This window comes from Myotis yumanensis, unplaced genomic scaffold (genome assembly GCF_028538775.1).
Source record: "Myotis yumanensis isolate MYYU_CA2020_CCGP unplaced genomic scaffold, mMyoYum1.0.hap1 SCAF_19, whole genome shotgun sequence".
Classification (NCBI taxonomy): Eukaryota; Metazoa; Chordata; class Mammalia; order Chiroptera; family Vespertilionidae; genus Myotis; species Myotis yumanensis.
This window is the reverse complement of record NW_027223770.1, coordinates 23,874,739-23,900,856: the sequence shown is the minus strand read 5'-3', so window position 1 is coordinate 23,900,856 and position 26,118 is coordinate 23,874,739. Positions and strand designations below refer to the sequence as shown.

Genomic DNA, 26,118 nt, shown 5'->3' with positions numbered 1-26,118 from the left:
GGGAAATACTATCTGAATGTAGAAGAGAACCAGAGAGTATAGATCGTTAGTAAAGTCTGCCACAGATGGGGGGAAAGGCAGTCCCAGCCAAGCGATGGAATGAGAAAGTCAGGCATACAAAGCAGGGTGGGAGAGAGTGGAAGGGCGAATGGGGCTGCTCTGTGGCTGGCATAGCACAGGGAGCCTGGGGCAGGGAGGAGTGGGTTAGAGCTGGGTCCAGAAAGCTCGTAAATGCATTTTAATCAATCAACACTTTACTCCGCAGGCCACAGGGGCCCGTAGAAGGTATTCCAGGGAGGTGGGATTGGTCCTTTTTTTAGAGGCTCAGCTCAAGGGAGGAGTGGAAGGGCTATCTCTGCATTTCAGTAATTCTACCTCAGACTTTGAAACAAAAGAACTGTTTGTTTCATATAGAAACGAACTCCCTGCAACATTCTCCGCATTGTTAACTTATGAGGGTGCCTCCCACCTCTCATTGTGATCCACAATGAAAACCAGGCACACTTTGCCTTTTCCAAACAGTGACTAATGGCGGAGCTTGGCCAGGCAGGCCCGGCATATTTTTCACTCCGCTCTGGGCTCCCCACCAAGTTCTCTCGCAGTGGCCTGGCCACGGCCATTAGGGATGATTGTGCCTCGCACTTCCTACCTCATCATCCATCTCCAGAGCACCCCTCTCCAGCCACCTCCTTTTTAAATAGGTTTAATTATTATTTCCCCTGCTTCATGGCACAATTAATCTTCCCCACCGCCTTGGAATTTACGGCCGTGCAGAACCAGGGAGTTTCTGAGCTGCTCACCTGCAGTCTGGGTTTTTAACTATCGGAGGGGAGTAGGAAGTGGGGCCATGTATGAAGGCCGTGAAATACCTGTGGGCACCAGTGGGCTCCAGGCTGGCTTCTTGCTATTATTTACCCCAGGTGTGCAGGACAGTGGCAGGAGGGGACTACAGAGGATCTAGCTTGGCCTCTGTTCAGCCTATGGGGAGCCTTGAGGGCCAGGAGTGAGCAATTAGGGCTCTCTATTTCGACTACATTTTATTTCCTCCAAGTTTGGTTATGAGATGAATGAATTCTGGGGAACCTAAAGTACAGCAGGGCAGCTATAGTTAACAATACTTAATATATTTGAAATTTGCTGAGAGTAGAAATTAAACATTCTCACTACAAAAGATGATGAATGTGCAATTTAACTTGATGGTGGCAATAATTTCACAATGTATATATGCCAAGTATCACATTGTATACTTTAAATATTTACTGTTTTGTCAATTATACCTCAATAAAGCTGGGAGCAGGGAAAGACAAGTAGTTTCTAATGGAGTGTGTTTGTGGGAGGGAGAGATGGCATCCTCGGCCTATTATAGCGGCTCCTCCGAGTGGAAACAGAAGAGAAGGGCAGTTGGGATCTGGGACAAAAGTGTCACTCAACTCTCCGTGTCACTAAAGACATCCTCAATTGCCGCTGAAGCAAAAGAAGATAACAGGCTCTTAGCTTCACTTATCCTTTGGAGGAGCAGGAAGAGCCTGGTGGGTTGGTAGGAAAAGTAGACAGATGTAATTAAGATAAATGATGGCAGAAGAGACATGGATGGCCCAAGAGGTGGTGCCCACACTAGTGATTACATCTGCCTCCTCCTCCTCCTCCTTCTCCTTCATTCCTTAGGAGTTTCCGGTCTCTAATGTGCATGTCTTTGCTCTAGATACAAATTTAGCCAGGCTGTTCTTATATAGCTGCCACAGGGTTGCTTTGGCCTGACAGTGTACTGTTAATAAAGAAGAAGTGGGTATAAAGTCATGACCGATTTCACCAGCTTCATTCCAGAAGGGGAGCAGGTGAAAGAGATGGACTCCTGCGTCAGAAGAACCTAGATTCCAGTACTAGTCTTGCCCCTGAAAGCCGTGTGGTCCCCGTGCGTTCTTGTCTTCTGGGTCTCTGAGACCACAGCAGTGACCTCAGGACTGTTTTGAAGTGTGAATGAGATCATCAGATAGAAAGCAGGCACAAGTTCTCAGGAAAAGCTTACCTACTGGGAAGATGCTTGTAGCTGACGTCATAGAACTGATTTTTTAATATAGCTGTACCTTTGCTGTCCTTTAAGGACAAAAAATAATGGGGCCTTGTCTCCGGGTACATAAATAGTAACCGGAGAATGAGTTAGAGAAAACATCCAGTGGTTGCATTTCTAATACAGAGCACTTTGATTCCAACCCTCTGTTTAGTAAGCAGGCATTTCTCCTCTTCCCCACCCCAAGCTTTGAGATATTTTAGGTACAATATACAGAAGCTCTATGTGGAACTCGAGAGGGAGAGGGTCCGGGGAACCTGAAGATGTCTGCAGTTAGAATGATGGGTGCCCTGGAGAAACCGGGGCCACTCCTCCTGGCGAGGGGGCGCCTTGGGAAGAGCAGTTGAGCATGTGCAGCAGGTGTTCCCAGCTGCTTTCACCATCCCCTCCCACGTTTCCTGTTTGATAGACAAAATAGCATGTTGTCCTTTTAAGATCACTTGAAATGAAAGGTACAACTAAATATCATGATTATAAAATTGAAACAATGGGACAAGCACCGTGTTGTTTGCAGTCTGTACATGCCCTCCTCCAGGCCTGGAGAAGGATAAGGAGGTTGGTACAGCTATAGAGGCTGGCAACCAGCTGATTTCTTTCTCTCCTGTGGTCCCAAAGACGAGGAAATGAACTTAAACATCCACATCAGGACTTAGCTATTAGAAAGTGTTTCCCAGTCCAAAATGGGCTACAGAACAGCTCTCTGCATATCTTTCTTATTTGATTTAACTTTCTATTGTGGAATTTTACACACACACAAACAAACACACACACACACACAGAGAAAGAGAGGACAGTACTGTATAATGAACCCCCACTAAGCTCATAAACCAGTTATCAACATTTTGCTAATCTTGTTTCATCTGTTTTCATAAACACGCATGCATGCATGCACACACATGCTTACTTCCCAACCCCCGCTAGAGTATTTTAAAGTAAATCGTAGACACCATGTCATTTCATTTGTAAATGCTTCCATATGTATTTCTAACAGATGAGAACTTTATAAAACACAGCTACTGTCCCAGTTCACACCTAGTGAAACTGATTAATAACAGTTCCTTCGTATCTTCTTATTTTAAAAGCAGATGGGCTGTGGGTCAAGAGTCCCTTCCTCAGCTCTGCCACTAACGCACTTCCTCTCACTGGGCCCAGGTCATGTCTTTATAAAGTGAGCCTGTGAGAGAGTCTCTTCCAATCCCCAATTCTTAGGTTTCCCCTGAGAATAGCTGGTGATGTGGCCAGGATGGAAGCCGTGGATGAACTCTTAAACCCCCATTTGGATCATGAACTATTAATAATCAGAACAGTAATATGCTCAGGAAATGATCAGAGCACGTCCATTGTTTGTGGAGGCACTGAAGCCCTACTTTTACAGAATTCACAAGTGAAAATGCAGTCAGAATTCACTGCTGAAACGCTAAACATTCCAGTTTCAGCAGAAATTCTCCTGCTTGGCTTGTCCCGTGCATACCTCCATGGATGTTTGCTGGTCACGGTTAATGATAAAAGCAAAATGCACTGAGCACTTGCTATGTCCCGGCACTGTGCGAGCTTCTAGGAAGCTTGGTCTCCTTGGCTTTCACAACGGCTCTTTGTAGTCGGTATTGCTATTCCCAGGGCAGTGACCACTCCTGACACAGAGGTGGAGGCTGACGGTGCTGCTGTATACATCCATAACCACCCTCCCTGTGAGAACTCTGCTTTGTGGAAGGTCTTTTGCCCCACTAATCTTCATTTAATTCCCCTCCCCGAGCACGTTGTCACCTAGCGCACCCCGCTGACAGGCCCTCTGCAAGTCCTCATCTGAGTGACGGCCCTGGAAAATCAAGCTGCGGTCTCCAAAGGGAAGGAGGATCTGCAGATTATCTCCTCAGCATGTGCAGTCACTCTGCTGGCAGCTCTCGGCAGCTTTTATGTTGCCTCAATAAAGAGAAAGGCTGCCAATTGTGTGTAATGTTCCGTTCAGAATTCTCCTGGCTGGCAGCGGCGAGACAGTAGAGACCCAGGGCAGATGAAAAAATTCCTCACTCAGCCAGATCCATATCCTTTCGCCTTTGCTCGTGTCCGGAAGTTGTTTTGAGAATCTTCCTATAATTCTTTATAGATCCTTGGACGTATCAGACCGGGAGGGAAGGGAGGAGGGAAGGGGGGTGCGCGGGCAAGCTGGCTGGGGGTCAGATCATTTTGCCATAACCAGCAGGCAGTTTCTTTCACAAATCATTGAACCCTGAGTAGCCATTATCGTCCCAACTGCTCCCTATTAACTAGGCCAGACTCTTAAGGCCCTGAGAGCCAGACAGCATTCCCCTTCCTTTCTCTCACTCTGCTCAGTCCATGGGTAGAAAGCAGGCGACAGTTTACACAGATTATTGATATATACTAACATGTTTCTCATACCATTTCTTTGAGATGATTATCACCTGACCTTATTAATAAGAAGGCAAACAACATCAGAAAGTTTTCAATTTAAAAAAGAAAGAAAGGCCCAGAGACATAAAGTGGCTGTCTCAAAGATACTCAGCTAATGAGGTGGGAACCAGGCTTGTAGAACAGGACTTCTGACTTAAAGTTCTGTTCTTTGCCATTATGGTGTGCCTTCTAGATTTTTCGTCAGCTTCCTGCATGATGGGGTACCAGTGGGGAGCGGGGAGCTAGCAAGGAGACCTGTGTCTTTGGCGGTAGGGAGCAGGAAAAAACCTAAACTTCCTCTGATTGCCTTCTCTGAAGGTCTCAACATCCTCTTAGCAACCGACTAGTGATCATATTGGCTTAAAAATCATTACAGTGAAATCCAAAGCTGGGGGGATGGGGGATCAATGCAAAGACATTGCTGGGGAGAAAGTGCTCAGAGGGGATGTGGGCACGCTGCCGCCCTCCCCGGCTCTGGCTCTGTCCATGACTGGACTGGTGGCTGGGCAGATATTTTGACTCTCATTTCAGAAATGCAGAAGCTGAGGAGAGAGGGAGTGAAATGATTCATTTTCTTTAAGGATACCTGGAAATTTGAAATCTAAACGTTTTCTCTTTAGATAAAAGCATTTGAAGGGTCCAGGCTAACTGCTGGTCTTTAGAACGGAAATGTTGACGTCACTAATAATTTTTCACCACTAACAGGGGTCCTGGGTAATGCTAAGGTATTGCCTCTTGGGAAGCTCAGAGTTTCTAACCTTGAGACAGGTTCTGAAGACGCTCATCCTTCCAGCTTGGATGTGGGCGACATCTCCAGCCCAGGGGCGTGGCCAGACCCAACCCCCAGGAATGTCACTCCTCTTATTGGATCAGTTTCAAAAATTCTTTCAGTAATTTTTAAACCAAGGGTTATGCATTCATCATAGAAAAAACACTGACAATACAAATAATCAAAAAGAAAAAAGTGCCATTCCACCACCCCAAAATTATTACTGTTAACATTTAAATAAATTTTATGTTGTATGTGTGTATATTATAAAGGTAAACATATACATATATACATATATCCTATTTAATATTTTTATTAAAATGTACTGTTTGTGACCATATATCCCATTAACATATTACAATTTTTTCCCATATCAATATGTAAACTTCTTTACCATTTTTAATGGTACCATGTTATTGCATTGCATAGAGTACCATGATTTCTTAATTATTTTTAAATTACATATTTTACTCATACAAGCAAATACACAGAAGAATTGCCATAGTTTATTTAATCTCTGCCAGCTCCAGCATTCCTTTTCCTTAAAGCATCTAATACGTCCAGTAACCAGTATTTGAATTTCACTTTATAGTTTACAATACACTTATACACACATTATTTCATTTGATCCTTTAAGGCTTGTATCATATTACTATTTTCCTCATTTTATAGATCAATCTTAAAAAGCTCAGAGAGGCTAAATGATGTATGCAGTACCCTAAGTCCAGTTAATGTCAAAGAGATGCTGGGCCCAGAGATGGACACACCTCCTGTGGTAGGGCAGACCTCCATCGTAGGCAGGGAGGAAGTGGGGACCAGAAGAGCGGCCCTGACATGCTCCTGTCTCCCCCCCGCCCCCGCCCCTAGGCATTTATTATGTGTACTGACTTGTTTCGTGACTGTTTCCCTTATGACTGTATGCTTTTTGAGAGCAGACACCTGTCTTCATTTCTCTTCTCCCCTGCTCCCACCACAATATTAGTGTACAATACTCAGTTCATGTTTCCTGGGTCGGTGTGTAAGTGAATGAATGAATAAACAAATGAACAAGTGAATGAATGAATGAATGAATGAACGAACGAACTAATGAAAGGTGTCACAGAGATAAGCAAATTGCAGGGGCTGGATTTTGACAGCTTCCTCCTTGCCTCTATTTTCAGTTCAGATATTTTAATAAGCCATCTTGGTGTCTGAGTTTTTGTACTTCTGCAGGTTTTTGTCACCACTGCAAAGCTCCCACACGGATGCATGGAAAAGCATGTTCAAAACCAAGGGCAAGGAGAAACTGTCTGCATGCTAGATTCCCTCTAGCTTTTCCAGTGCCCCACCCTGGCCCCAATTGGGATGAACCAGGCTCACCTTAAAGGCATTTCCGAAGTTACCTCTCTAATATCCCTCATTTGGAACTACTTGATATTTATGATCTCATTTGAAATGCTTGTGAAAACAATGGCTTAGCTTAGCAGCTTATAGCATACTTTATGAGGGTTGTTTGAAGTACTATTATTGTTGACAGTAAAAGCTGTATAGCAGAATTACAAGAAATTTTGGAACAAAAATCATTCAAATCCCATCACCTAACAAGGCATCTATTTTTATTTTTGCATGATCTCCTCAAAGTCTTGTCCTTGTGTATATTTTTTTTCCTACTCGTCACAGGGAGCATGCAGCATTGTTTTCTGCTTTTTCCACTTAATATTATTGTAAGAAGCCATAGCCGATTTGGCTCAGTGGGTAGAGCATCAGCTCGCAGACTGAAGAGTCTCAGGTTTGATTTCAGTCATGGGCACTTCCCTTGGTTGCAGGCTGGATCCCCAGCCGGCCATGGTCGGGGTGCATGTGGGAGGCAACCAATCGATCTGTCTCTCTCACATCTATGTTTCTCTCTCTGTCACTCCCCCTCCCTTCTACTCTTTCTAAAAAAAGCCAAAAAAATCATTATTGTAAGAATCTTTCCTCCCTCACCATTTTTCTGCGTAGACTTTATAATTATCTTTTTAAAATGTTATTAATTTTTTAGAGAGAGAGGAAGAGAGAGGAATAAAGAGATAGAAATATCCACGAGAGAGAAACATCAATTGGCTGCCTCCTGCACACCTACTGGGGATCAAGCCCACAACCCCAGCATGTGCCCTGGCCAGGAATCCAACCGTGTCCTTCTGGTTCATAGGTCAACGCTCAACCTCTGAGCCACTCCGGTGGGGCATAGTTATGTTTTTAATGACCAAAAACCCTCTACTGGATTGATATATGGCGGCCCCTGTGTTTGCCATTTAAGATGTTCCTGATTTTCCACTAACCGATACTGTGGCAGTAAACATTGTTATGCTTATAGCTTTTGCATTTGTTGCCTGATTTCCTTAGAACGCTGCCCTCCCATGAGGAGCTTTGCAGGGTCTGAGCAGCATTGTGCTTGTGGCTCTTGCCATGCTGCTTCTCCAAAGGCTGTGCCAACTTATGTCCAGCAGTGATGTGTTTACCCGTGTCAGGGCAGCTTCATCAGTATAGGATGTTGTTTAAATTTTTTGTTTGCTAATTTAGTAAACATAATGTGGTACTTCAGGGTTGCTTTATTTTGCATTTCTTTGATTATTAAAAGAAATTAGCATTTTTTCCCTCTGGGTACCTTTTGGATTTCCTTGGATGTGAGTTGTCTGCTGCCTCAGTGCTTCGCCCATTTCAGTAAATTTAAATCTTGATTTTTTAAAAAGCCAGACCCAGTAAAATCTTTCCACACAATAGCTATTGTATTTTTAATATATTTTCCAGTATGGTGTTTGCCTTTTAATTTTAGATATATATTTGTAGTAGAAAACATCTTATTTTTATAATCAAATCTGTCAATGTTTTTTTTTTGTTGTTGCTTCGAAGCATAGAAAGCTACCCTCCCTCTGGAGACCTAATAAATATTTAATTCTACCTTCTGTTATTTTAAGCTCTTTAATTCATCTGGATTGTATTTGAGTATAACTTAAGTTGCAAATTACATTTTTTTCCAAATTGCTAATGTTATTCTAACCTTTTTCTGTTCTCTTTCTCAGGAATTATACACCAGATGAAAGGTGATTATGATACTGCACTGAAACTCCACAAGACCCACCTGTGCATCGCCCAGGAGCTGAGCGATTACGCTGCTCAGGGCCGTGCCTACGGGAACATGGGCAATGCCTACAATGCTCTGGGCATGTATGACCAGGCGGTCAAGTACCACCGGCAGGAGCTGCAGATCTCTATGGAAGTGAATGACCGCGCCTCGCAGGCATCCACACACGGGAACCTTGCTGTTGCCTACCAGGCCCTGGGTGCCCACGACCGGGCCCTGCAACACTATCAGAACCACCTGAATATTGCCCGGGAGCTGCGTGACATCCAGAGTGAGGCCCGGGCTCTCAGCAACCTGGGCAACTTCCACTGCTCTCGGGGGGAGTATGTCCAAGCTGCCCCCTATTATGAACAGTACCTCCGGCTTTCTCCAGACCTTCAAGACATGGAGGGAGAAGGGAAGGTCTGCCACAATCTTGGCTATGCCCATTACTGCCTGGGAAATTACCAGGAGGCAGTGAAGTATTATGAGCAGGATCTGGCACTGGCCAAAGACCTTCATGACAAACTGAGCCAAGCAAAAGCTTACTGCAACTTGGGCCTAGCATTCAAGGCTCTATTGAACTTTAGCAAAGCTGAAGAGTGTCAAAAGTACCTGCTGTCCCTAGCCCAGTCCCTGAATAATTCCCAGGCTAAATTCCGAGCCTTAGGGAACCTGGGCGATATATTCATCTGTAAAAAAGATATAAATGGTGCAATAAAATTCTATGAGCAGCAGCTGGGCTTAGCTCATCATGTAAAGGACAGAAGACTGGAGGCCAGTGCATATGCAGCTTTGGGCACTGCATACCGAATGATCCAGAAATACGACAAGGCCTTGGGTTATCACACGCAGGAACTGGAGGTATATCAGGAGCTGTGCGACTTGCCAGGGGAGTGCAGAGCTCACGGGCACCTGGCTGCTGTCTACATGGCCCTTGGGAAATACACAATGGCATTCAAATGTTACGAAGAGCAGCTGGATCTAGGGCAGAAGCTGAAGGATCCAAGTCTAGAAGCCCAGGTCTATGGCAACATGGGCATCACAAAGATGAACATGAATGTGATGGAAGAAGCCATCGGCTACTTCGAGCAGCAGCTGGCCATGCTGCAGCAGCTAAGTGGAAACGAGTCTGTGCTTGACAGGGGCCGGGCCTACGGCAACCTGGGGGATTGCTATGAGGCCCTGGGTGACTACGAGGAAGCTATCAAGTACTATGAACAATATTTATCTGTTGCCCAGAGTCTGAATCGCATGCAAGACCAAGCCAAGGCTTACCGGGGCCTAGGAAACGGACACAGGTAAACGTGGTTGATAAACTTGCACAGAGAGCAGTTGTGACAGTAATGGCATGTGGTTTGTTAACTACAAAACATTTTCATACGTATCTCATTTGGTTCATCCAATGATTCTGTGAATTTAGCAGGGGATAGTACTACCTTTATGTTATGGAGGAGGTAACTGAGGCCCAGAGAGGTTAGGTTAATCTCCAAGGTTACACAGTTTAAAAGCGACAGCTGAGAGTCACACCCAGGGCTCTTTGACTCTGACTGCATTGCCTTTTTGACTGCATCGTAATGAGCAAGATAAAAGATAATAAGAGCGGGAAAGATGACTGAATCAATTTCACTGAGCTTTTCTGAATGCCTCCCACATTATATGAAGTGTTTTTTAATACATCATCTGTACCCACCAATTATTTGGCCCCCATTTTGTTGCTTTTAGGGAAAGCCATTTGATAATGGCAGGAGTGAATAAATATATACTATCATCATGCTGGGTACCTTGCATATATATCTTGCTTAACATTTATAGCAATCCTGTATTGCTCTACATGTATTATCATCTGCTATGGGATGTGGGATTTATTATCATTTAGAAACTGAGGCTCAGGAAAAGGAATTTACGTGCCTCCACACAACTGGTTTGGTCTGCTGCCAGAATCTGTGTTCTTCCCAGTCTTATCACGTCATCTCTTAGCAGCAGCACAAAAAGATACACTGTTGGCCAAGGTGATGCTTTTCCTTCTGAATGTGGGGAGCCCAAGAAGGTGTCTGTGTCTGCAAAATATACGGCTTCTCCAGATAGGCAGGGGATTAGGGCTCCTGGAGTGGAGGGAAGGCAAGGGTCAAACTAAATCATCACCCACAGAGTGCTTGGAGGAGTTCAGGGTGAAGGATTTATAGCTGTTGTAAAGTGATTTCAAAAACATAGTCTAAGCAGTAGTGGAAATTGGGAGGCCTGAAGAACCAAACAGTTCACTTGCTATCATTGTGCCTATTAATATATTTTATGTTTCCTCTGGGGTGTATATCCCATTGAATCTCAAGCTCTTGGGGAGGTCACTAAGGGATGACTTTTGAATTGCTTTCCAGATTATGAAATTCCCCTGCATCTCACTCTAAGGGCACATGATAGATTTTAGCTAGAAGAGGAGTTAAGAGCTTCTATAGTAAGTGACAGTGACAAATGCTTTTCATTTTCTCAGGGGCTTTAGTATGTCTGCACCTGCACAAAATAATATCATTGCTTTTCTGTCTACATCCCCACAGGGCAATGGGGAGCTTGCAGCAAGCCCTTGTGTGCTTTGAAAAGAGGCTCGTGGTCGCCCATGAGCTCGGGGAGGCCTTTAATAAAGCCCAGGCCTATGGAGAACTGGGAAGTCTGCACAGCCAATTAGGGAATTACGAACAAGCCATTTCCTGCCTTGAACGCCAGCTGAACATTGCTAGGGAGATGAAAGACCGAGCTCTGGAAAGTGATGCGGCCTGTGGCCTGGGGGGCGTCTACCAGCAGATGGGGGAGTATGATACAGCCCTGCAGTACCACCAGCTCGATCTGCAGATCGCAGAGGAAACCAACAACCCCACATGCCAGGGCCGAGCTTATGGGAACCTGGGCCTGACGTACGAATCTCTGGGCACCTTCGAGAGGGCTGTGGTCTATCAAGAACAGCACTTGAGTATCGCTGCCCAGATGAACGACTTGGTGGCCAAGACAGTGTCATATAGTAGCCTCGGAAGGACCCATCATGCTTTGCAGAACTATTCCCAGGCGGTCATGTACTTACAGGAAGGTAAGTGCAAAGGCCCCCGTGGTCTCTGGGTCTACTCTGAGATGGAGTTCAGAGTCTACTCAGAGGGCCGTATGCACCGTCTGAGTGGCCACCCAGCTTAGGATCTCAGAAGCCACTTCCGTTCCACTCCGAAACCATGGTGCCCCCCACTGGGTGTTCTTTAATAGCACAAAGGCATTCCAGGGTCCAGAGTGTATTACCCAGCTTGTCTTACTCTGCCAACCAGCTGCCCAAGGAGCAGATACCCTCCTTCCTGCTTTTCAGGATCCTCTGAGTGAACAACACATTCAGCCAAGGTGAATCAAATAAGATCTAATCATGTAAAACTTAAGAGTCAGAGGAAAATACTTAGAATATATCACAACTATCCAGAAGTCCATGTTGCTGCAGCAGCTGAGGTCCAACCCTGAAGCATCAGTCTGAGGGTCACTCAGGCAGTTGACTAGACTTCCTTCTCAGAGCTATTACCTTCAGTGCTGGGATGGGGCACAGTAGTCTTGTTCCAGGCAGGCCCAGAAAGTGGCTGCAGCTGCTGTTGCTCCTCCCCCTCTCCTGCCCTTCCCCTTCCTGACCCTCCCCCTTCCCTTCTGCTGTCAAGTTCCCTTCAGTTACCTGAGCTGTCAGTGCTGGGAGGCTTCCTTCACCTCTTCTCTACTCGGGAAAACACTGCTCCTCCCATGGGCACATTGCATCCTCCCGTCCTGGGAAAGCGGCAGGTATGATGATCTTGGCTCACTAGTTAAAGGAAGTTGTTGCTGATTTCAAGCAAAAACTGTCAGCTATAGTTTCCAAGGGTGGTGGTTGTTGTTTTTTTAAAAACATATATAGTTATTTAATTGGATTTAATTCTCACAGTAACCTTGAGAGGTTTTTATTCCCATTTGCAGCTAAGTAACCTGAGACTCGGAGAGTACAATGACTTGATTCTGACTGTGTGGTCAGTCAGTGGTGAGGTGGGGCTCACCCAGCTTTTCTGACCCCAGGAACCATGTAAGACCCTGTGTGGCGTTGCTCCGAACCTCCCAGGAACGGAACAGGGTCGGGGCAGTCATATCCCTATTCCTCCCGAGTCCCAGCTGGGAAGCCGGGAGAGAGGGAAGCAGGAAGCCAAGTGGAAAATGGGCCAGAGGCTGACGTTTCTTTGCACAGACCAGGGACTGCTCTGGCCTGCAGGCTGAGAGGTTACCGAGAGGCTGAGCGCCGCTTCCCAGACCTTATTTGGCTCCCACTCACTGGGAGCTTGCCTCGATGCATTAAATATGAGAATTGGCTTCTGGTTTCCTGAAACTTGACTGTGGTAGAATTCCAACAGACTGGGGGCGATTTTCAGTTGAATTTGTGAAAACCATTAAATTCAGACCCAGCATATGACAACCTTTCAGCTGTGTTCTTTTGTACTTCCTGAAATATTGTTTCCATAAAGCAGCTGCTTTGCCTGAGACATTGTAACATAATTCTCTATTTATGGGAAACTCAATTTCATTTTTATTGTTCCTTGTAGTTTTAAGGCTCGCAGAGACCTAAATTCGTATGGTGGCATCTCCTCGGTGCTTGTTTCGTGGGTGTGCTCTACCAGAGAGCCGGGGTGCCTGGGGCCAGACAAGACACCGCTTCTCGTGAGCTGTGACAGAGCAGGGCACCTGGAAGGCCTTTGGGAGTCCTCTGAGTTGGGTCTGTACCCTCTTGCAAGGAGGGAACAGTTCAGTCAGAAACCACCTCAGTGTCTTCTCTCTGGTTTTCAGAGGGGCCTATGGATCAACCTCGAGGGCCCACTCAGAAGACTCTCACAGGTGGAGCCTCGCCTGGGTCTTTTGAACAAGCCCTGCAGGTGATATGTAGGGATGCCCTGGTTAAAACCACTGGTGTCATCCAGCCTTTCCTCTTTTTTTTTTTTTTTTTTTGCCAGTGAAGAGAGGGAGCCTGGAGCAATTTAGTGGCCTTACCTAGTCGTGCAACTAGTTCCTAGCAGACCAGCTCCAGGAGAGCTAGATGGGTGGGTCAGATCCCTAAGAGACAGAAGCAGATAGAAACGGGCGTAACAGGTATGCTGTCTGTCCAGTGGGCTTTTAGCTCTTCGTTGTTGAACCCCTGACTATGGGCCAGGAAGTGCCCTACCTGCTGGGGACCCAGCAGGGAACAAAGCAAAGCCCCAGCTTACACAGAAGGTACCTCGGGATTGGGGCGGGGGGTACCTCAATGATTTTACTTCCAACTCATAGACCCAGAGCTGGCAGGGATAGCTATGTTGAAGAATGAGTATGGTTAGTTTGTTGAAGGTTAAAACAGCCAGTATTCTCCTGGTTTTCATCCAAGATCCATCTTCTTTCATTTGTGTTTCTACTCTGTGAGGTATTTTAAAATGTGAATAACTTGCAAGTATTATTTTTGTTACCCAGTAACATGATTTAAACTAAAAATGCTATTTCTAAGTTTTCTGAGTTATATGCATTTTGAAATGCGTAATATTTTTATGAGCTGGAACCTGAGTATTGCTTTTATTAGCTTCTCAACTGACTCAGTTCCTTTTCAAAAGCCTGAAATTGCAAGGGCCCAGCATGCTTAGAAGCAGGCTCCCATCCACCCTGAATTAGATTAGGAAGAGGAAGTCCTTTCTCTGTGTGCGCAGCTCTAGTGTGGGAGCCTTCCTGCTGTCTTCTGGACAAACTAACGCCTGGGTACAGAGAGCAGGGAGGGTAATGAGGACAAAGTGATGCTGAGAACCGCTCAGTGGCCAGTACAGTAAGTGGGCGCCCCCTTACTTGGCTCCCACAAAGCCTTGGAGGTTGCCGGTGTCCTGAAATTCAGAAGCTTACTGTAGTAAGTGACCTGAACTGCAGGTGTCTATCGGAAAGCCTTTAGAATGTGGACAATCTTATTTAAGACTTTGGACTCATAATAGCACTTGTTCTGCAACCCCGCTGAGGCACATCAAAATCTCAGCCTTAAAGGAAAAACAGATTGGACATGAAATGCATCAGCATCAGTAATAGGAGGTGGTGTCAGGCAGTGTGAGCACTCTGCTTTCGGGAGTACATCAGTATGTCTCCCACCCACACTGATTGGATCCTGTGCACGTGAAATAGGGAACTGTATCCGCGTGGCTTCTGTGCTGGACCATGGCACTGTCAGGAAAAGCTTTTGCAGCCAAAGAATTGGGTTAGATCCGTTTATAGGCCCAGTTTGCATTCGCAAACCGAGGGATTTCACATCTGTGAGGGTGGCAGGTTAGGTTCCATTCGTTTCACTGTTTCTGCCTGCCACGCAAACCTGTCTCCTGCTGATCGCCATCACCTGAGCTCTTACTGGGGCGCCTTGCGTGCCCTGGAAAGGTTGCTGCCATCACAGAATTTGAAGAGAATGCTTACTCTGCCTGGCTGGTTCTCCCTTTGCCCTGCACTTTATCTAGCTGTGTTAACATATTTTATTTACACTTGAGACAGAATTACCCTCCTGGACTCCTTGGCAGGTGGAATTGTGTATCTTCTATGTTTCCTCAAAATTTCTCTATCTGATTTCAGGTTTAAGGTTAGCTGAGCAACTGGGCCGAAGAGAAGATGAAGCCAAAATTCGCCATGGTCTTGGCCTCTCCCTTTGGGCAAGTGGGAACCTGGAGGAGGCTCAACACCAGGTGAGTAGAACCCTTGTCCCAGGTGGAAATCTTGGGATTACTGTTCTCGTCGTAATTGGCCAGAAGGTGCTGGCCTCTGCACTTGGGTTGATGTAAAGGTTTTCCAGCCTGTACCAGCCCAGAAATGCTGAGCATAGTAAAGATTCTTGCTCAGCTGTGTGATAGATTTCTCAATAATTTCTTTGACATTCTTGTATTATGTGCTGCTGTTCCTCATTAATCCTTAATATGAAATTACATACATACATTTTATAATAGAAGTAGTCAAGAATTCATGATTATTGGATTTAATGTCCTGATTTCTTTCTCTCTCTCTCTCTCTCTCTCTCTCTCTCACACACACACACACACACACACACACACAGTTCATGGTTCTGCCTTTGTGGGTTCCTCTGGCAGGTTGGAGGAGTTGTGAGATGGTATCATCTAAAATCACACACTTAACCACGTAAGCAGCATGTGAGTGATCACTGGGGAGGGCAGTGTGCTAGGCAGAAGGGGCAAAGGATGAGGGAATGAAGTTGAGCACATGATGTGACTGAATTTGTGCCATAGCATCCTGAAATGTTATGGTATTTTACTGTACTTTTTAAACTATTAAAGGCAATTTAAAGAATTCTCCAATTTCCTGGTTTTAAAAATGAAAACTTGTATTGATATAGTAATTTAGTTTTCACAGTACTTTCACTCACTGCATGTATTCCTTAAGCAACCATGCGAGGTAGAATGATACCTGTCCTTTGTAGAGAAGAAATGGAGGCTCAGAAGCTCACCAAAAGTCACACAGCTGGTCAGTGGCGGAGCTGGGAGTCATCCCTCTCTCCCAGTCTGTCTCTTAGTCTTAGCATTCTATTTTTTAAATTTGCATGAACTTATTAACATTTGATACTGTATTTTCAGCATGTAAATATCAGAAGAGTTTTGTGATCTCACTGATAGAGAAGCCTTTAGAGCAGCAGGAAAGTGTGCGTGGCTCTAGGGCGGCTGGTCCAGCAAAGACCTGACCCTGGGACACTGCTGTGGAGGCCAGTGTTTGATTCAGCTGAACTGCCTACAGAAAGCTATGCCTCTCCTGGGAGTGCGCGGCCTTCATCTCATTCCCCGCCCCTCGCCCTCCCCGCTCATCTATTCCCAGCCCGCCTGCATCACACCTGTTCCCACTTCAGTCCTTAGGCACTGAGAAGTGTGTGTGCTGAATTATGGTTGCTTGATGACAAGAGGAGAGACATTTTTTAAAATTCAAAATCAGCACTTGGTTGGATTAGTAGCTGATTTTTTGTTTTACAACTTACAGACTACAAGTCTATAACCTGTCTTCTAAATCCCTTTATCCACCCTAACCTGTGGTGCTCAGTGGATAGAGCATCGGCCTGCAGACTGAAGGGTCCTGGGTTCGATTCCAGTCAAGGGCATGTACCTTGGTTGCAGGCTCTTCCCAGGCCCGGGCCCTGGTTGGGGCACGTGCAGGAGGCAACCAATTGATGTGTTTCTCTCACTTCGATATTTCTGTCTTTCCCTCTCTCTTCCACTCTCTCAAAATCAATGGAAAAAGATCCTTGGGTAAGGATTAAAAATAAATAATTCCCTTTATCTGTCAAAAATTGATTACATACCGTAAACTAGTTTACCAGGTATATGATCTGATGCCTTTCCACTAAGACCTACCTGGAAATAAAATTCATCCTTACCACCCTTTAAAAAATTTTTTTAGGTTGTACACCAAGATGCGAGCAAAAGTTGTCTTTTGTCAGTGAGTGGCTGGAGTGTGGTTTCTGGGGAATGGATAACGTTCCCTTTCCCCTCCTTGCAGCTCTATAGGGCATCGGCCTTGTTTGAAACAATACGACATGAGGCGCAGCTGAGCACAGACTACAAACTCTCCCTCTTTGACCTGCAGACGTCATCCTACCAGGCCTTGCAACGGGTGCTCGTCAGCCTAGGTGAGAGCAGCTGGGGTTCCCACCTTGAGTGTGTGGGCTTGCATATCTAAGTCGTTTAGTGATTGCTGTGATGAAATATGATTTGTTGTTACACCAAAAAATGTGTTGGATTAGAAGTTGGATTGAAAGACTGAGGGAAAACTTAAAAGAGAGAAGCAATTTCAAACAACTAGAGACCTCAGATGTTTAAACCCTTTGCCCGTGGGGATTAGGAGAGAGAAGAGAAGTGTATGGGAGCCCAAAATGGAATGAGCTATCAGCTCGAACAATAATCACCAGTTATATCCATGGTGCTTTGAATAATGCCTCCCAGGCATCTTCACATTCAGTGCCTCATTTAATCTTTACCTTTAAGATGGGCAGGGCAATTATTAGGGTCCCTCTTTCTGAGACAAGGTCAGTGAAAGTGGGGAGGACCCACTCAGCAGAGGGACCAGCATGCACAAAGGCACAGAGATATAACCTGGGGGGGAGATGAGTGGGTGGGCTTGGACAATGTGAAGTGTAGAGGAGCTGCATTGAGGAGAGATAGTCAAGAGCCAAGTCCTATAGGGCTCATCTGCCAAAGTCAAATCAGAATCAGAGTTGAGCAGGAAAGTCAGAGGGTAACCAGCGTCCAAAGAGCCCAGTGAATGGGGTCAGAAGCCAGGAGGCTGGGAGGCACCTCGGGATGTGGAGCAGATGCTAAGGATGAATCCCCTAAAGTGTGGCAAGGCTGGCTCTCATGTGGTATGGCTGCAAGACAGGGGAAGGCCGAGACCTTAGGGTGGTGTGGAATCTGAAAATACGGGTTTACCAGAGGGGACACTACACCTATCATCTGAGGCTGAACTGAGATGCACCCACACATTGGAGTGCGGGGGTAGTGAGGCTTCTGCCCAGGATCTCTGTAGCTGATGCCCCTTCTCTGTAAGCACACACCCCATGGAGTCCTCAGTCTGTCCCTTTTGTCTCGTAGGCCATCATGACGAAGCCCTGGCTGTGGCAGAAAGAGGACGGACGAGGGCATTTGCGGATCTTCTGGTAGAACGACAAACAGGACAACAGGACTCTGACCCCTACTCTCCAGTCACTATCGATCAGATCTTGGAGATGGTGAATGGCCAGAGAGGACTAGTGCTGTACTATTCTCTGGCCGCGGGCTACCTGTATAGCTGGCTGCTTGCTCCTGGGGCAGGTAAGATCTCTTTCTGTAGGAACAGGGCAATTATACACAAGACTGTGAACGTCTAATGAATAGAGGTGCATTACCATAGATCAGACTAAGAAGCTGATGTGGGATTTCAGCAAAGTCTCAGCCACAGTGGATAGTCCATGGTGGAGCATTCAATTAATAAGACAGCCCAGCTTTCTCATTCCCCCAAGAAATCGCTGCTCCGCACTGGCAAATGTGGAAGCATTTATCAAGGAAGACTAAGAGCAGGAGGATTAATTTCACTAGCAGTCCTGTTTGTAGGCAGCTGCTGTTCATTAGGTAATAAAGCGATGACTGTAAGTCCTAAGGAGTGCTTTCTAGCTATGATTTAATGGTTTTAACTCTTTGTTATGGAAAAGTTAAAGAGACTAAAACAATAGTGGCAAACCCTTCTCACAGTATAGAAAAGAAGTCTTATGCTTGGCGTTTCTGAATTTATCAGAATCCATTTTAACCAGTTTCATCCATTGTAAATTTATTTCAGAAATAAAAATTTCCTTTGATTAAATTGGCATTAAATGTTCAGGCTGTAATAGTTTCACTAAATACAGAACCAGTAACTAGCTGTTAGGGCCTTACTTTTCGCATAATAAAATGCTGATGGCTTTACCATGTTGGAGACACACCAGACCCAATTAAGAGTTTATTGACTGGGGAAGTGGATCTTCTAATTGGGAATCTTGAAGAATGAGCTTCTTGAATATCTGTAAGCCAATTTCAGAAAGTTCAACTGCCAGGAGAATTGATAAGGTTTCTTGATTATGTCTCCATCGCTTTGATTTTAAAAAGTGATGGCTGGATGACAACTCTCAGATGCTTCTGGGGTTCTAAGCACTCGTGCCTGTACACGCCGTGCCTCAGCATTATCGCTTATAATCTTTCCCCTTAACTCCATTTTTTATGGGCTTTCAATAAAGAACATTTTTACCTCTGACCTTTTTATGCTGAAGGTTTTAAGCTGTGATGTTCATGGTGACTTGGCGAGTGTCAGCCACCGTGGGATGAATCCCTGTGTATCCCAGCCCCCAGTGGGCACTAATACCCAGGAGGACTCGGCTGACAACAGAGATATCAGGCTCTTTCTCTCTGGTTGTTACGTTTTGGGGACATGATTTGACAGGTGGTATATCCATATCCCTGTAATAATGAGCCGTGTATAATGAGGCTCCTATTGTTTCCCTTTCTGTTCCTCTTTGCTCTTAATGAGACTCTGAAGCTTTCACTGGGGCCCTAATCAAATCAGAAAGGACCAGCATTTTCCAGCGCTGACACACCTCATTACCATGGGAGAATATGTCCTGTGTTTATTGCTAGAAGACCACTGTGGGTTCTGTCAGCTTCATACCACCGTCATTTTTTGCTTCTTTAATCCATTAATGACTGTTGACCAGTTAGTCTTATTTAAAAGTAGTTTTATATGTTTATATCTGGCCTTTGTACTACAGATTGGTTTTGATTTGCTTTTGTGAAATGAAAGGGCTTTGAGTACCACCGTTTCCACTTGGCTGGTTATATTTTTATTCAGGATTTCAGTTCCTGGGGAGACTAAACGCTGGCATGCTCCTGCACTCTTGTGGAAAAAAACTTTCCCTAGTTGGTGAAAGTTTCCGTTTTGAAATACCTGTGAAGTAGTCATCATTTCAGGGGCTTCAGAATATATCGTCAAAAGCCAAAGCCCTGTGTTGAATTCCGTTTCAGGCACCAAACCTGATGGTGAAAGCTGCCAAAAGGGCACTGACCAGACCTCTGAGACCCTCTTGAGAGGGTGGGTTTCAGGACTTCTTCACATGGTTTGGAGGAAGGCCTGCCTGTCAGAGGTCACATAGCATTGGCATTGCTGTCCCGTCCTTCACCTTTCCTGTCCCCAACCCCTGTAACGTTGGTCGTGCCTGTCTTGTTTCAGGAATCCTGAAGTTTCACGAGCACTACCTGGGTGACAACACAATGGAAAACGCCGGTGACTTCCAGGCCGGCAGCAGTGCAAACCTCCCAATAGCCACCAGCTCAGCCCTGGAGCAGCACATCGCCAGTGTGCGGGAGGCGCTGGGCGTGGAGTCTTACTACTCGAGGCAAGTAGTACACCAGCCATAGATACAACCTCAGGAGCTCTTTGTTTTGTGTTTGTAAATATCCTATTTGACATCTTTTGGAATTCACACTTTTGTGCTTAGTCTATTCACAGTTGCCGTAGCAGAAAAAGATGTGTGTCTCTGGAGTACAAGCCCTTAGTTGCTGTGTTTGTTCTTTTTGGTAGTTTTCTTTCAGACAGGGAAGGGCCTCGTTGGAGATGCCCATTTCTAAGGAGGGTTTGTGGAATGTTTAAACATAATTGGTACTTTGAATTTAACATACCAGCTAATTAAAACCGAGACGAGTTTTTGGTTATAAGCAGATTCATGATGAGTTTGTACTATAGCTGAATGCCTGTTTGAGAGAGTAACTTAGCACCAGTGACAGGGTCTGTGAATGGATCTGTGCGTTGGGGGGCTGAGGTGAAGGAAACTGAATCCCAATATCAGGAATAGGGAAGAGAACCAGTAACTAGCTGTTAGGGCTTTTTGCAAAGACTGGAAAAGTTATATACTATGGAAACACTTGGTCATGATTGACTATTTTATATATGGAAAATAGTTTACAGGCGAAATCAAAAGAAGAGGTTGCCTTAGAGCTGGTTGTAGTGAGATTCCCCGGCGTTTCAGTTCTCCATCCTGCGATGAACAAGTGTTGAGAAGGTCTGTGTGCCACAGAATCTGCTGTGTTAACTGGCGTCAGGTCCCTAGGATTCCTGCTTGTCTCTTGAATGATTTCATTTGTAATAATGAAATCCTAAGTTATTGCTGTGATTTCTTTAGAGATGCTTATCCCAGGCCCCTGGGTGTGTGGTGGTCATTGCCAGCAGCTGGACTGAGTTTTGAGATGCTTATGAAGTTGAGGAGAAGTGCTTAGATGAAAAATAATCATTGGCTAGTGTAATGTCAAGACTGGAAGTAACCGTAGTGGTCATCTTGTCCAATTCCTTCATTAACATAAGCCAGCACTGCATCGGGCTTGCTGACAGCTGAATTAGTGTCCGGGCCAGGGTCCAAACAATCTAGATCTCACCCAGACTCCCAGGCCCCTGCTCGTTTTGTTTCTAATTATCAAAATTAATATCATATTTTGAGAAAATAGCTGAAGCATGTAAGAATGTCATCGCTAGCTTCTGCTTGTATGAAATCTGAACAGGCATCAGCCACACGCACACATTGTTGTCTTATTTCTTTTTTGACTGCGGTGCATCCTGGAATATCCCCATTAACCCTGGGTAATGGTGTGGCGATTACAGGTGCTTGACAGTGTTGAAATCTCCAGGACTTGGAAGCAAGGCTACTCCCTGAGATTTAATTGACCATAAAATAAGTCAGGCCAGGGGGTGTACGAAGCTGCTTTCACAGACAGAAAGGCACTTAGGCCAGTCTGATTACATTGTAACCTGACCAAAGGTAGTGCATGTCCAAAGCGAGTGTTCAGGTGGTTGACCAGCAGTGGAAACACACACAGAAAGGAGAGCAAGCAGGGCAATGCCCATTTCTGACACATCAAAGGGAAAGAGAATCTTGGCTAAGGGACTCGAAGTCCCATTGGAGGCTGTTCCCGTGGTGGACTTGCAGTTAGCACACTGTCTTAGCCTCCCTTCCCGCCCACAAACCCAGGGTGTCCAAAGGATGCACGCACACTTTAACAGCTGGAGCATATTTTTAACACTGCCTCTATAAATATTCAAAGTGTGCATACATTCTTTGGGACACCATATATTTGAGCGCCTACTATGAACTATGTATACTTGAGATTGGGAATAAAATGGTGAGTAAGATGAGCATGGCTCTGGCTCTCAGGGAACTGAAAGTTAATAAACAACAGAACATATAAAATCTTTTAACTGAAACTGTTGCAAGTGCTTAAATGAGAAGGCAGGGTGTAATGAAAATATGTAGCGGGAGCCTATACAGGGAGGCTTCCTTGAGGAGGGGATATTCCAGCTGAGCGTGGAAGGAGGACCAGGTAAAACTAGATGAAGGCCTCCCAGGCGGTGCGTGCCAAGGCCTTCGGTAGCCTTCAGTGAAGACCTCGCAGGTTGTCTTAGTGCCTTCCCTTGTCATTTGGTTTCGCATGTGAATCGACTTGCAGACAGAATGCACATCATCAATGGCGTGCTGGTTGTACAGCTCGGCTGGCGTGGTCAATGCGAGTAGGCTCCCAAGAGGCAAAGCCTCTGTGGGCGCATCAACAACAGCAGATTTGCAAACCTGTGAGGCCACAGTTAGAGCCTGAACTGAGAGGAGGTCATGAAGGGACCGCGGTGTGTGACACCTGCCATTTGAACCTTTGCACATGCAGAGGTAGTTTCGGTGTAGCGTCTGCACGTTTTTTGTTCTTCCTTGTTTTATTTTTTTAAAATATATTTTATTGATTTTTACAGAGAGGAAGGGAGAGGGATAGAGAGTTAGAAACAACGATGAGAGAGAAACATTGACCAGCTGCCTCCTGCACACCTCCTTCTGGGGATGTGCCCGCAACCAAGGTACATGCCCTTGACCGGAATCGAACCTGGGACCTTTTCAGTCCGCAGGCCGAAGCTCTATCCACTGAGCCAAACCGGTTAGGGCTCTTCCTTGTTTTATAATCACCTGGTTTGGGTGTCTTCCCTCGTAGATGGCGATGCCATGGAAAGCAGGTGCTATGTCCTTCTCCTCTCTGAATTCTCACTGACACGGTTCCTGGACCAAAGTGAGATTCAGTACATTTGAAGTGTAGTCACCAGAAGATGCGCTGGGAGCAGACGCTCTGTTCATTCTGGGCTAGTTTACCGATGCTCTTCTTGTAGTGGATGTAAAATACGCTGTACCCCTAGCAGTTGAATCTCCATGCCTTGGGGAGCACCAGCCTTCAATCACCCACAGCCTGGCCATGGTGTCCTTGTTATTCTAAAGGCCGTGTTTGCTCTCCTTAATGGCATTTTACTGCTGAGAGGAAGTACAGTGTTACAAAGGAGTTTCTGAAAACGGATTTAGAATAAAAGAACTGCTTTTATTAAGTGTTTAATAAGAAATTCCCTTCCCTTCCTCCCAGATCAAAAGAGGTGTAGATTGAAACCACTGTATAGAACACAAACCTCTCATAAGGGAGATGTTACGAATTTCAAAGCACATCTTCAACTTTTAATTCTGATATTTAACCGCAGTCTTGCTGCTGCCTGGGTACCTGGGACAGTGCAGTAGCTATGGGGATGCTAAGCTAACTGGTTGGAACACTCAGAGGGCTGTGTTCAATAGGAGGTCAGGTGGAAGGAGTGCTCTAAAGGGGTTTTAAATGACCTACAATTATAGAGTACCCTTACAATAGGTCAAATATTCCTTCATTGTAAGTGAGTACTAAATCTTAATACACTGTAACTCTTGTCTGTTTTTCTTTTGGTGCTTTTCTTTTTAAAAAAAAATATATTTTATTGATTTTTTACAGAGAGGAAGAGAGAGGGATAGAGAGTTAGAAACATCGATGAGAGAGAAACATCGATCAACTGCCTCCTGCACACTCCCCACTGGGGATGTGCCTGCAACCAAGGTATATGCCCTTGACCGGATCGAACCCGGGATCCTTCAGTCTGCAGGCCGAGGCTCTATCCACTGAGCCAAACCGGCCAGGGCTCTTTTGGTGCTTTTCTATATTTCTAATTTTTCTACAGGGAAAGTTATTTTATATTCAAATGCATTTTCTTATTTCAAAACACTGATTAATTTAGATTGCACCAATTCGTAAATGCTGGTGATTTCAGTTGGTTCTAGACTGATAATAAGTGGCCATTCTTAACAAGTCTGACAATGCAAATTGTTGGAGGAGCTGTGGCTGGTGAGAGAGTACATTGGCATAACCACATCAGAAGACACTTTGGCATCACCTTCTAAGGCTGAATATTCACAGATCCTTTGGTCCAGGGATATACCTTAGGTATAACATCCACGAGAGGCTATTGTACATGAACAAGAATGTTCAGAGCTGCGCTGTAAACAATAGCAAAACTCTCACACATGCCACCAGTGAGAGAGTGCATGCGTATATGGTGGTGTAGTTCCCAAATGGAATATTAGACAGTGGTAGAGAGAGATGTGGCTAAATCTTAGAAATACAATATCAAGTGAAAAAGTAGGTCCCCAAATACCTACAGCATGACATGCTTTGAACAGAGATAAAGTAACTAAAATAAAAGTATGTTTTTAGGAATACAGCTAGAGGCAATAAAACTTGTATAGAAAGGACAAGCAGGGAGTGATAGCCCTGGAATTCAGAGTTGGACTTGCCTTGGTCTGGGGAGGCAGGGGATGGATTTCATGGAAGTTAACCAATAATTAACAAATAATTTTGTATGTTATTCTCCAGCTTCTTTTTGGGTGGTGGTTTTATAAGCACTTACTGCATTATTGTTTAAAAATATTTTTTTATTGATTTTAGAGAGAGGAAGGGAGAGAGAAACATCGATTGGCTACCTCCTGTGCATCTTCCACTGGGAACTGAGCCTGCAACCCGGGCATGTGCCTGGACTGAGAATCAAATTGTGGTTCATGGTCCAATGCTCAACCTCTGAGCCACCCCGGCCAGGCAGCACTTATTGCATTATTAAAAATTACTGAATAAATGAAAGCAGGCTGTGCATGGATCAATGATGAAAGGGTGTCATGAACCAAAGGTCACGAATATTCCAATTTCAAAGAGATTCTACCGCCATCCCCCAAAAGAGGAAAAAAGCAGGGATTTTTTTTAAACAAATGAATTATACAAGCAAGGTTGCAAGTAGGATATATTTAATCAATGTAAATGGACAATTGATAGGCTGATTTAAATTATTTATATTTGTCCTTCTGAGCAAGCACCCAAGCACCGGTCATTGCTGCATCGTTGGCTTATTTGAAGTGACAGTAGGTCTTTGAACATTTAAAACCATCTTTCTGACATTTTCTAATTCTGGCTTTTTGCTAATCAAGGTTGACCTTCCAATTAATCCCAAGTAATTAGGTTTTACTTTACAAATAAAATATTTTCCAGAGTTCTTGATGTAAAAGTAGGTATAATACTTTGGGGCATTTATTTTGTCCCTTAAAACAAAGGGTTTTCCGTTTCATTCTAAATCAGGGTAGTGCCCGTTTGAAAATATTTCATGAGCATGTAGTCAGTCTGTGCCAGAGCTGGCACTGAGCCCGGAGATATGTGCATGAATAATAGCTGGAATTCTTGGCCTCACAGTAGCTCACACTATGGAACAGTCAACAAATGTGTAAATTATTAATCGACCATGTGCAAAATGTTACTGTAAAGTTCTAAACAAAGAAGGCCATGCCTCACTCTACCCACTTGGGGGCAAGTCAGTGGTTCCAGAGGCTTCTAGGGAGGTGAGCGTGGCCCTGAAGAATAAGGGGAGAAAGTCATTCTAGGCAGAGGAGCTCCTCCCTGGGCACAGGAAGGAGGGAAGGAAGGGCCCAAGGCCTTCAGCTAATGAATGGCAATTTCAAGAGGAGGAGGATCTGTCTGTTCCTGCAAGAATGATCTTCTACATCAGTCATTCAGCTGCCGCCTTCTGAGGCTCACCTCTTTCTTACAAGATCTGAAGTCTTGGGGTGAGTTTGCCTGACTGAGTCTCTTATGTGCTGTCCTCTTGTGACATGACTGAGTGCCAAAAGGCAGGCTTTATCTATGGGCTGACTCACTCAGGCTCAGCTATCTGTTTGAGTGGGAAAAAAAGATGATGCCACATTAGGGATTAGAGCACTGAAGAGACGCAGCTGCAGAAATGAGTGGAACACACTGTGGACTCTGGTCTTAGGCCCCTGGTTCCCGAATTTGGATTCCTTCCAAGAGGCTGAGTACAAAATGAGCTCAGAAGGCTTTGGTAAGCTTCTTAGTGTAAATCAGCAGCTTAGCA

At 45.0% G+C, this 26,118-nt stretch overlaps 1 protein-coding gene across 1 annotated transcript in view; it reads left to right on the top strand.

The window, feature by feature from the left end:
• Positions 1–26,118, top strand: part of TTC28 (tetratricopeptide repeat domain 28) — a 300,310-nt gene that overhangs the window by 211,005 nt on the left and 63,187 nt on the right. The window contains exons 6-11 of the mRNA XM_070399969.1: positions 8,288–9,629; positions 10,881–11,404; positions 14,923–15,032; positions 16,843–16,972; positions 17,931–18,149; positions 20,071–20,236. Coding sequence (XP_070256070.1) covers positions 8,288–9,629; positions 10,881–11,404; positions 14,923–15,032; positions 16,843–16,972; positions 17,931–18,149; positions 20,071–20,236 — 2,491 coding nt within the window. The remainder of the gene's footprint in view (positions 1–8,287; positions 9,630–10,880; positions 11,405–14,922; positions 15,033–16,842; positions 16,973–17,930; positions 18,150–20,070; positions 20,237–26,118) is intronic.